The sequence below is a fragment of the Palaemon carinicauda genome, chromosome 40 (assembly GCF_036898095.1).
Source record: "Palaemon carinicauda isolate YSFRI2023 chromosome 40, ASM3689809v2, whole genome shotgun sequence".
NCBI classification, from domain to species: Eukaryota; Metazoa; Arthropoda; class Malacostraca; order Decapoda; family Palaemonidae; genus Palaemon; species Palaemon carinicauda.
This window is the reverse complement of record NC_090764.1, coordinates 45,324,591-45,337,090: the sequence shown is the minus strand read 5'-3', so window position 1 is coordinate 45,337,090 and position 12,500 is coordinate 45,324,591. Positions and strand designations below refer to the sequence as shown.

General features: G+C 37.6%; 2 protein-coding genes across 2 annotated transcripts in view; one reads left to right on the top strand and one right to left on the bottom strand.

Moving 5' to 3' along the window:
* LOC137631633 (uncharacterized) overlaps positions 1-3,041 on the top strand; it is a 3,626-nt gene extending 585 nt beyond the window's left edge. The window contains exon 1 of the mRNA XM_068363506.1: positions 1-3,041. This exon is cut by the window's left edge and continues 585 nt beyond it. Within this exon, the coding sequence (XP_068219607.1) occupies positions 1-2,511 (2,511 nt within the window). The 3' untranslated portion in view covers positions 2,512-3,041.
* The window catches only part of LOC137631749 (bifunctional purine biosynthesis protein ATIC), a 71,805-nt gene that overhangs the window by 38,297 nt on the left and 21,008 nt on the right, over positions 1-12,500 (bottom strand). The window contains exons 7-8 of the mRNA XM_068363677.1: positions 11,400-11,555; positions 9,865-9,954 (exon numbers count right to left, since the gene is read on the bottom strand). Of these exons, the coding sequence (XP_068219778.1) occupies positions 9,865-9,954; positions 11,400-11,555 (246 nt within the window). The remainder of the gene's footprint in view (positions 1-9,864; positions 9,955-11,399; positions 11,556-12,500) is intronic.

The following is a 12,500-nucleotide window of genomic DNA, read 5'->3' as shown; positions in this document are numbered from 1 at the left end:
ACTCTTACACTTGAGAGCATGATGCATGGATCTTTTTCATACAATAGCCAATCATCTCCGTTGAGTAAAAAAGACCAAAGTGAATTAATTGACAGCACTAAAATAAAAGATGTAATAATCAGTATGATGAACACTACAAATATATATTGGTCTCCAGCTACATCTGTGGATAGTCCAGAAATTGAAAGCATATCGCCATCATATCATCAAAGATTGGATGGTGTGACAACACCAAATAGTAATTTTAACCATGGGATCTATTCAGCATCATCCATTATATTCACTATATTCTTATCTATCCTAATGATATTCTCCATCACAAGCAATATGATTGTCCTAACAGTACTCTGTAAAGATTTCTTAAGAAAGGCATTCTTCTTGCAACATATGAGCCTTACAGTTTCCAATCTTTTGGCTAGCATTTTATGTCCACCTACTCTTATAATGGTTATACTTTTCCCAGACTTAATATCACCTGTGATGTGCATATTTATATCTCCATCACTTATACTAGTTACATTCATATCAATTGGAAGTTTATCAATCATAAGTATTCTACGGTGGTGGAAATTTCATAGCACTGCTCAGGCAAAACAGTACACGAAAGCAGCATTTTACTTTTATATGCTTGCCCTCTGGATCATTGGATTTGGAATAATACTAAGTATTCTATCACAGGATATTGTAAACTTCAAAAGTTCATGTTCACTAAACTTAATCGCAATAGCTTTACAAAAAATACTTCCTATAACAGCTGTTTCTATAACCATAGGTCTTATCACCATCACTGTGGTGAATTTATTAACCATACGAAAAATAAAGGAAAGTTGTCATAATTCACACGATAATCACCTTCTATTAAAAAACACATCCGTCTCTAGTAAATTTGGCAGTAATCCTGAGAATGTACTTGAACTGCATTATCTAGATAGAGATAACACACAGCATCACAAAAGTGAAATGCCATCACAAAGTATCCCTAATATGTGCAATAAATATAAGATTGAAAGTGAAGGTCTTCAAAGTGGAAATAAAGATTATAGACCCAATTATAAATTTGACAACTCAAAAAATACAGAAAATCATCTCATGATAAAACAGATTTGCAGACTAAAGAATCATTGTATTTTCTGTAAAGATATCCACAGTCCTATCTACTTTATACCAAATAAATCCAAAGATTTAGATAATCAAAATGAAAAAGTATCAACAAAGTGTCCAAACACTGGACTTCTGGAATGTAGTAACGAACCTGAAAGTGAACATCTCTACCAGATAACTGAAGATGATAAACAAAAACATATTCTTGCAGACCAAGCCACTTCTTTCCAAAATGAAAGTTTTATTCTACCCAATGCTGTGAGTAATTCCAACATAAACTCTAAGGCAGCCACTTGGATGTATGAAACTACTTTAGTGAAGGAATCATCACCAAAGACAAATCTATCTTATAATGATCATGCTTGGAAAGCTAAAGATCATTATTTCCATGGGCTTCCTTCTATTGAAAATGAGGAAGGCTTAATAAAAAATTTACCCCATGCAAAACCTAACGAAACAACACTGCATTCAAATAACATCCCTAAGATAGTGAATCACTGGCCAATTCTTCAAACTCCTTTAACTAAAACATATCACAGCCAGCTAAAACCTGAGAACTATTTAACCAATGCATTAGACCATTCTGAAGAAATCCAGAAAGGTTTCCAAAAGTGTCTTTCAATACCATCAATTCCAATAACCGAGTTTCAAGACTCATTGTGCACAGGATATATGGGGGATTTATCTACGACACCAAGCCAACATGGTACACCAAATCTAAAAAACCGAAAGAAACGTGCAATGCATAAGCACTCATCAAGAAGAGTATATTCTGCCAGAAGTTTTGGGAGAGAATTAGTTGATACAATTCACCAAACTTCACAAACCAAGAAAAGAGATTCTGACCAAAGCACTTTTTATTCATCTTCTGAAACTATGAAGGACAGAGAAAATGATCTTGCAGAAATGAAAATTCATCCAGTGTGTCAGAGGTGTGTTCAAAGTAGTCATAGATTAATTTTACTTTATGTTATTGCTTATTTGCCTTTTTTAGCACTTCAAACTGCTGTTTATTTCATAGGATCTGGTATGCTTGTCATAATTTCTTTGATATATATGACACTGTTCATAGGCATTCATTCTATCTTGCACTGTTATCAAAGCCCCATTCTGAAAAATGCACTTCAGAAATTTCATAAACGCACATTCTTCACAAAATTTTGGAAAAAACATGACCCGTCATCCAAAACACAAATTTTTCCACTACCTCAATATTCCAAGTGTACTATGTTTGCAGAAAGAAAGAAGTCTATTTTTTCAAAATATGTTAATTCACTGGGGAGACCTCACAGTGCCCCAGTTACTTTGATTAGGCTTCCAAAGAAATTTGACCGTTCAAGTCGACCCTCCAGTTACCCTTCAAGTTCTTCTCAAATACAAGCAAGACAGCAATATGCCTATCCACTTTAAATTTGTATTTCTAAAAACATTCAAATATGAAACATTTTGTATACTGTACCGTATTTCAAGAACTTTTCATACATATGGTAATTACAAAAGGTCAAACCTGTAATATTACAAATTATGAAAAATTTATTTACAACCGTCTTACATTATACACAATACTTTCATACAGGACAGTTTTCTTAATCCAAAGTCATTACCAGGAAATAGCTTATATCAGTATAGTACTACATATAGTATCAATCTTCCTTATCGACCTTAATCAGATACAAATATTATAATTAATTCCCCAGGGAACTTATTCAAAATTATTTGAGTCCCATCCCTATATACAAAAGTTTCCTTAATAAGATGTCAAGGAAGCTTACTTTACAATGTAAAGAACCTCTCTTCCTCTGGGATCAATCCCCAAATCTTTTAAGATGCAATCCCAATTATCTCAGCTTACACATTAGAAAGCAAATGGGCAGCAACATGAATATCTGAAGCCTGTGGTTTTTTCTTATTCTCTCCCTTCAACCTTTAGTGAATACCTAATAAACTCTACACATCTTTTGTTTGTGTTTAAGGTACCACACTGAAATTCTCACAAACTTCATATATCCTAACATAAAGTCATCCTTTACATCAATGACACAAGCTTTTTAACGTTCTTTACGGTTTTAAAAATGACAAATCAAAATAATTTGTATTTTTCCTAATCATAAAAACCTGAAGCTCTTTACTATGGAGATATATTTCGATGACAGCTGAAACTAGCCGTAAAACTTTAGGTACTACACAGATAGTAGCCAACACAAGCCATTTGGCAATTGCAGGCAGGATTTCCTGAGGGTAGGTACCGGCAAGCTAGTATGGGTAAAGAACTTCAGGTTTGTATGGTTAGGAAAAATACAAATTATTTCCAAATGCCATTTGCTCCAGCACCAAATGTAAACTTTTCAACTCTTTACTATGGAGACTCACGTTGGTAGGTGGGTGGAAGTCCAAGACCAACAGGCTGGTCACTGACCTGGGGTGTGACTCTTGTGCTTTGCACGAGCTGTGGAAGAGCACACCCTATCACCTCGCTAACTCCCAATGAGAGGTAACAGCCTTTGCTATGGTGCAAAGGTTTGACAACCAAGCAAGGCGATTCATCAAGGCAAGACCAGTTGGAACTATGCTTTTCTTACCTGGACGTTATCAGACTCCCACCTTGCTGGGAGATTGGAGACGTAACAATATACATGCATATATTCGGATTCACAAGGGACAATGATACCCACCTACAGTTAAGAGGTGGTCTGCTTGTAGAGTTCCTTGGACTGCTCAAGCCCCTAGAGAGGGGAGAACAAAATATAAAAAGGCCAGTCATACTCACCTCTACACTAGACTTACCAGCAAGTAACATCTGTCCTCAACTGATTGCTATTTGTCCTACAAGGGAGCCGAGGTGTTATTGATCATGTTTTGTGCAGCAACCACATCACCTATGGAAAATGTGTCAAGGCTCCTGTGGGATACTTCTTGCTGGTAATGGGCGGAGAACGTAGACTATTGTTTCCACACTGCCGCCTGTAAGACCTGCATCACGAAGTTGTTTCTGAACGCCAGGGATGTACTAACACCCTTGACGTTGTGAGCTCTAGAGTCTGCTTGGAGGGTTCGTTCGATCACTTTCCTTATCCAGGAAGAGATAAGGTGAGTTCCTTGTAACCCCTCTTTTGACTAACAGTTCAAACAAGCAATCTATTGATCTGAAGCAAAGCTCGAAGAGTTAGTTTTAAGGTATTTCCTCGGTTCCCTAACAGTGCATAAGTTAATCTGGGTCATTTGTTCGAGTACGGAGAGATTCAATCCAGAAGGCCCTGAATCTAGGATCTGCTACAGCTGGATTTTGAGTCTTAGCAATAAAGGGACGAAGTGGAGTGTCACTTGCCCCTATCCCCTTGAATGGGCGATGTCATAGGACAGACCATGTAGCTTACTGACTCTCTTTGCAGAGGCAAGCACCCAGAGAAAAACAGTCTTTAGCATCAGGCTACGATCTGAGGACCGACCAAGAGGTTTATAAGGCACTCCTTCCAAGGACTGTAGTTATCATACTACATTCCACAGAGGCGTTCCGACTTCTGACGGAGGGCCTGATAGCTCGAAACTACATACGAGGAGGGATAATTCTGCCAAGGAGGAAATGTCCACTCCGTTTAGTTTAAAGGTGAGACTCAAGACTAAGCGATACCCTTTCACCGCCAACACTGGACAGGTTTTTCCTCCCTGAGGTATAACAAGAACTCCGCTATTGTAGGAATAGTGGCCCTGAGAGAAGGGATGCCTATTCCATGACTCTAACCACAGAAGATAGACCACTTCACTTGGTAGACAGCAATAGAGGACTCTTGGAGGTATCCAGCCATCTTTCTTGCAACTGGTTGCAAAAAACCTCGTGGTAAGAGAGTTGCTGGATAACCTTCAAGTGTGAAGACTTGTGAAGCTACTGCTCTGCAGAAAATCTGGACAATGTAATTGCTTGAGTAGTTCAGAAAATGGAGGGAGCTTCCATTGTAGAAAGTCTGGGAACCATTCTGCACAATGCCACACCAGAGCTATTAGTGTCATCGATAGGATCTGCAATGTCTGTACTTTGTTCAGAAGCCTCCTTGCTAGGCAGAAGGGGAAAACCTATAGACATCTCACATGGGTGTTGAAAAGCGTCTTGTCAGAACACTTGGGGATCTGGTACTGGGAGCAGTACACCGGGAGTTTACAGTCGAGACACAATCGAATAGATCTATTGTCAGTGGACCCACAAAGTCTAGACTTTGTTGTTTATCTGTTGCTTCAAAGACCGCTTTGTGCCAATTATCAGAGTCTTCCTGCTCAGTTTGTCCGCCAAGATGTTTCTCTTACATGGGATGAAATGAGCTGAGAGGGTCACCAAGTTGAGTGTCTTCTGTCCATTTGATTATCTCTACCACCAGATGGCAGAGGGGCTATGAAAAAATACTTCCTTGCTTGTTTATGTAACCCACCACTGTGGCATCACTCATCAACACTGCAGTTTCCTGAAAGGCGCCTTTGGAAGTGTTTGAGAGCTAGAAAGGCTTCTATCATCTCTACGAGGTTTATGTGGCAGTGTTGCTCAGCTTCGGACCATAGTCCGGAAGTGGTGTGCTGCAACAGATGAGCCAAACCCCTTTCGATGCATCCCCTAAGCATCGAACGTGGGGAAACGAGAGGAGGAGGATTATTCAACCGAGAAGGTTGGTAATATGTACATTCCGACTCGGGGCCAATTTTTCATTCTCATCCTATTCGACTCGCCAGTCCGTAGAATCTTTGCCAACACCAAAAGGATCAGCTGCCACTAGAGGAGACTAAAGCTATGACTATCAATGGGGCCAAAGAACTCAGAAGTTCAGGTGCCCCAGCAGGAGCAGTCATCAGTGCACCTGTAATTAGTCTCACTTGAAGAAGGGACATACCACTTCCCAAGTCTTTAATCCCCGACTGTGTCAGCACTTTGGTGAGACACGCCATCTACCTGTCCCTGCTGTCTTTCCACATGTGCATATCATGCTTGAGAGTGCACTGGCCTGGTAGTGCGCATCTGTAGTGCACGCGTAGTCTATACTTAGCGTGCAGGTGAGCTCGCCACCTGCAAAGTATTGCGCAACTGAGGTGCAGGTGAAGTCCATATTTGGCATGCAGGTGAGCTTGCAACATGCGCGTAGCACACTGAGGGGCACGCCACCGAGGTAGTGTGCAACTGTGACACCGCATACTGTATATGCAAGATAAGTTCTAACTGATCGTGTTTTCTCACTGCCAGAGTGTAGCATGCTGTCAAGAGCGACAAGTGAAGTACGTGAGGCGTACCCCCGAGTGTAGGTGATTGGGTGCGCATCAGTGATCAAGGCTCATCCATAAGACCAGGATCTCTCTCTCTCTCGTCAAACTAGAGGGTCCTGGAGAAAATACTTCTACTCCTCCTTTCTCCTGTAGGAGATCGGCGTGTAGCTGTCACCTCTCTTAGGAGCGCAGACTGTTCGCACACCAGTACGCAAAGAAGGTTACGTTGTTGGTGCAAGCTGTCGGATTAGTAGAACAGGTTCTCCCTTGATCGTGTAGTTGGCTTACTCTACCATATACCGAAGCAGTATGGGCAAAGAATTGCCAATTGTTCTGCAGGAGGATGGCAGGAAGTCTCTGCACTCCCAAAGAAGAAGGCCTTTGCTCAAAAAGAGGAGAGAAAGGCGGCTGCAGAAGACCAGATGCACCAGGAACTTTCTCAGGAGAAACTAGTCTTCCCTTCGGAGTCATCAGAAACTGAGACAGACTTTGGGATACCTGGTCAGCCAGTACCGCCCAGATACTGTGTCTACTGACCAAGGTCAAGGGTTGGAGGATTCAATTGAAAGAAAGAACATTTGACTTAAGAGAAAGATCACTACTCACAGGGTTCCTGAGGGGCCGAGTGGTTGCTCCTAGTTCCTCGGCTCCTAAACTTACTGGGCAAGAGGTTAAGCGAGCTAGAGCGTTAGGTTCGTCATTCTCATCAAAGAACACTATTTTCTCCCTTGTGAGTTTAAAACTGAGGCCAGGTCCCGGAGTTCCTGGTCTTATAAAGCTCCATGAGCTTTGTTGTGTTCCACCGAGTTATAACCTAGGAGACGTTTTCTCCTGGTAAGAGGTTAAAACCATGAGGCAAAGGTCCCGAATGGCATGGCCTCACAATGCTCCAAGAGTTTTGTTGTGCCCAATGGCATGATGTTGGCAATAACCCTGAAGAATTAAAGCCTACGAGACTCATTGATGGGAGAGTCGACAACTGCAAGTGGTCGGCAGGCATCACCATATGTGGAAAACACCCAAGGGAAATTGCCCACTTAAGACTTTTAAAACCCTGAGGGCACAGCAGCGATGAGCAGAAACTGCAAGCAGTCACCTAACTCCTTCGCCACCAAGTTCTGAAGAGCAAGATCAGGGCATGGAGGAATCCAATTTCTGCTGGAGGAATCCCTCGAGGGGGAAACCCACTCAGGCGAAGGCAGTCTCTTCCGTAGGCGGGAAAGGCGACCAACGCGGCAATTCTCCCCGCAATCAAGAAGATTGCTGTACAGCAGCAAAGTTGCCCAACAACTGTAGGCGGACCACCGGGAAGTTCGCTCTGCTTCCCGTAAATGAGCAGAGCTCAAGTTGAAGGTCGGCATAGCATGGTGCCTGTGAAACGTAGCCGAAGCTAGTTGGTAAGTTCCCCGAAAAGAATTCCTCCCCCGATTGGAAGCCCCGAAGCTACTCAGTCTGCCTCTGCTCACATGCCTACGCCGAAGTTATAGGAATGAAGGTGAGCAGAAGCAGTGTGTGTTACAGTAAACTACAAGTACGGAAATCCATTCCATATGAAGTGAAAGGAAAATCTTAAATTTTAGGCAAGTTTGTTCTTTATTATGGTTGTTAAATCGAATAAAGCTGAATAGAACTGACAACGTCTAGTCTCCTCCAAGGCAAAATAAAAGGGTCTTGTGCTGGCGTTGGCTACTATGTGTTGGTCTACACCTCCACTAACTAATGGAGGGTAGTAGTTCCTCAATAAAAGTTTTACAGCTAGTTTCCGCTGTCACCAAAATATATCTCCATAGTAAAGAGCTGAAAATTTTGTATTCGGTGTCAGAAGAAACAGATAAGATTTATATGACTTTAGTCTCAATATATCATAAAATGACTGCACATGATGATCCATACAGGTACACTACTTATTTGGAAAATAGTTAGCTTTTGTGATTTGCCTGTACTGTATTACAGTATAGTTAATTGATATAAATCCTTCTATTTATTATTCACTTAAATTGTCAATGAAAGTGCCTATTTTATCCTTTGGGTATATATATAAATTGTTGCCTGTTTATGTAGTTTGAGCAGATAGATTATTCATATTTGTACATTTCCCCTTCAGTTACAATCTCCCTTTAGTTACAATCTAGAAGCTTTATTTATTAGGAAAGTCTTTGTAAATTTGCTATTCTATGAGTATTTGTTGTTTCAATTCAGTATTATAAACAGTCTAACTTGTAGCTTTATTACAAATTGGGAATACTAAAAAGGTTTTGTTGTTGTTAAACAAACATACTGTGTTTGTAAATAGTCATTTTAAGTGCATATTCTTTAAATTCTTCCTATTAATGATGGCCCACTTCTTAACTAGCAGTTTTCCATTTACATAAAATATGGTAATGTGTGCAGTTTAATAATTTTTCAGCTTTCTGAAAGAAAACTATTTGTACAGCAATCATTTTTCAGTATTCTCAATGTGAATGATCTAGTTTGAAATATTCTAGATGTAACATACAGTATTCCTTCCATGGATAGAGAAAAGAAAATTTGTATTATTTGAAAATAAAAGTACTTGTACCAACATTGTCGTTTTAAAGCTTATCACACAAAAATAAAATATATATGTACTGTATATATTGTATGTAGTCACTGTATGTTGTTATAACCTCTTCATTATTGACATTTTTAGGAATCATGTAATATTCAAAGAAAATTGTCAACAATATAAAATTATCTCAAAAACTATATTGAAAACTTGGTGGTTTTAAACTCATTTGGATTAATGACTCGGGAAATATTATTTATAAATACTTACCGGTATGTCTCAAACTACTATATTTTACTACAAAGATTTTTTAGTTAAAGGTACTTTAAATCTCAAATGGTTTTGTTGTAAACTTAAGATTATAATTGCCTCTTACATTCTCATCTGTGGTGCTTTAGTGAAAAATCCCCCTTATCTCATCCTAAAGTGAGACCTGCAGGCAGGTTGTAGTACACCCTAAGCCATACAGTACTGCTCCCCCCCCCTAGCTATTGCATTACAGTTTTGTCTTTACTTTAATCATTATTCAGCAATTTCAGTTAGGGTATACCTACTATCCTATACAAGTGTAGTGCTAGAAAACTGAGGAGGTATTGGTAATGACAAACACAATGGACAACAATGGCATTTAACGTGTGATGGTTGATGAACGGTAACGCTGCATTTTTATGATCTGTTGGTGCCAGATTTTGGTGCTACAATCTCTCAGGTTGGGATCTAAACATGTTACAAAGATCTTACCGAAATTATTTCCCACGCTCAATAAACACATATATTAAATAACTGCTTCCCTAAAATTTTAATACTGAAAGAAAGCCCATTGCTTGAATTTTTACATCCTTAAAGCATATCTTCTTAATAAAGTACCTTTAAAACAGGAGAAAAATGCATTAATAAATAAAATAATAATGTCTATGAAAAGACCGACTTCTAACATTACCCCAAGATATTAATAAACATTTTATCTAAATGTATTTAATCAGTAAGTTTCACTTTACCTGAAGTATGCAGTAACCACCATTTTTCTTTTTCTTCAGTATCTCTAGAGCCTCTGGTGTGTAACCTGGAGCAATTACACCATCAGACACCTGAAAAAAATAAAAATCAATTACATTAAAGAGAATCGTCAAACTAAAATATGCAAGACCTTATTACTTGGCCAAAGTAATTTTAATCCTTAAGGTTATTATGCAGACATGAATCAAATTTCAAAACCAAATGCTTATACTAAAATTTCCTCATCCATATCATCTCCCATTAAAATTCAAGATGAGTTGGCCAATGGTGTAATATTTTTTTTTTCACCTCATAGGCTATTATGTATAAACCTCAACTATAGATATGTTCAGTAAATATATATTACAAATCAAGTCATATAGTTAAAATGTACAAAAACTTTCACACTGTTCCATGACCCAATGTTAACCTTCATGCCTTATCTGAACTCTAAACCTTATCTACATTTCATACCGTGAGGTGCACTGATGGGTCTACCACCATACGAGGCCCTCTCATTTCTATCAATCATTAAAAGTTTAAGCTCCAATAATATTAATAGCATATGGCATTGTATTTAGAAATTTTGTGATAAATCAATATCCTGGAAAACCTACGACTGTTTAGAATGATCAAGTTTTTTCCCTTTGTATTCAATTTTTCTTGAAATAAGGGAAATTTTTAAATTCACTGAAACTATTACATCAATTACTGTAGGGTACTATAATCTCAATTGCGATATTGAGAATACGTGTCAGAAAATCAAGAGAATTCCGTAGTACATATTAATCAAAGCTATAGTCTCCATAGAGCTTCCATGCGAAATACGGCCCACCCCATGATGACGCCATAACCAATCATGTCTCCCACATTAACAGCTTGAAATTTTTGAGGGGATGTATTGGGATTGCTACGAACGTGGGAGACAACGTAATTGGTTACGACATCATCAGGGGGTGGGGCTTATTTCGCTAGGAATCTTTGCGACAACTATACACTACTTTATTATAAATACATTTTATTATTAATTTTTACCAAGGTCTCTGATGACTTCCAAATAATCTTTGAATAATCGTAAAAAAAAAAAAAAAATTATCAGGGATGAGATACAGTATAAGATAAACCATATCCTACAATACTGAAGGAAATACTTTTACTAGATTTAGCAACTTTTAGTTGATATTTCTTCAACTGCAACAATTGCATATTCAAATACAATATAAAAAATTGGTGGTAAAGTTGAGAACTATTTCATGTAGTTCAAATAAAATAAATACAAGAAGCAACATAGCCTCTACTGCTTAGTGACTTAAATCAAGTACTGGAGAGTTTGTATCATTTGGAAAATCAGCACTCCCAGATAATGAATATTCATACATATTTCATTTCAAAAAGTAAACCACCCACCAATGGGTTATGAAAATGTTAGGAAATACCATTTACAGAATTGCCCCAATTACCAAAGTGCATCTGCATACCATAAGCTTTAAAAAGTTATTTTCATCATAACAGATTCTTTGCAGAAGCCATAACTTACCTCCCTTGATATGATCTTGGCTGTGAGAATATCACACTCGTCAGACAATGCAACAAAATCACCAAAAGATGACATCCGGTCAGCACCTCTTGCACGTGCATAAGCTGCTGCAAGTGGAGTAAGTTCCCCTAGATCATCAACCATGCAAACCTTTGCCTAAAATACATATAAAAAAGTAATTTTTATTATTTTGATATACAAGTTAAAAAAAAAAAAAAAAAAAAAAAAAAAACTAAAGCAGGTTAAATACAAGTACTGTATTGTGATTGATGCATCTATCTAAATTTAAACTATTTTTTTTCCCAAAACCAACTTTGTATTGTAATATCAGGAGGCAAAAATTCATAAATAAATTAATACTGTACATTATTTCATAATTTTAAATGAACTTGCAGACAAAGCATTATAATAACATGTTATTGGTATTCTTTTTCTCTTCAAGGTATTTATGGATCCCTGTTCTCAATAATGGAAAAAAAAATGTAAAATTGTGTTATAAATTTTGCCAAAATGTCACAAGGACAAGGTTATTAATACAAACTTCTATCAAAATTTATCGCAAAAGACATTCTTGGAAAGTATCGTTATATTAAGCTATCTGGAATTGAAACTACCTTGTCTAGATGGTAGATACACATTCCACACATTAATTAACTCAATTTATAACCAATTTCATAATTTCTCATAACTTTACTCAAAATAACACCACAACGCTGGAATGTTTGTAATGGAATAACAATAAAATAAACTATGAAATGATTATACTTAACAAGAAATTAATGATGTACAGTATCGTTTAAAATAATTTCTAATTTTCTAATATCTGTTCACAATTTTGGGATCCATTCAGCTTGTTAAAAAAGCCAGGCTTAGTGATTTTAAAATTAAAGGTTTATATTAGCAAAAATCCTTATAAAGATTATGCAAGATTTTTTCATCAATGGTAATATGGTCAACTTTCTACTCTAGCACCAAATTCATAAAACCCAATCCGTGTAAAAATTGGACATCAATGAGTTGAATATGGCATTTCGTGACAAGATATTATAGGCTTAATAAAATACTCTGATATAAGAACTAATTGGTAAATGCTCTAGAACT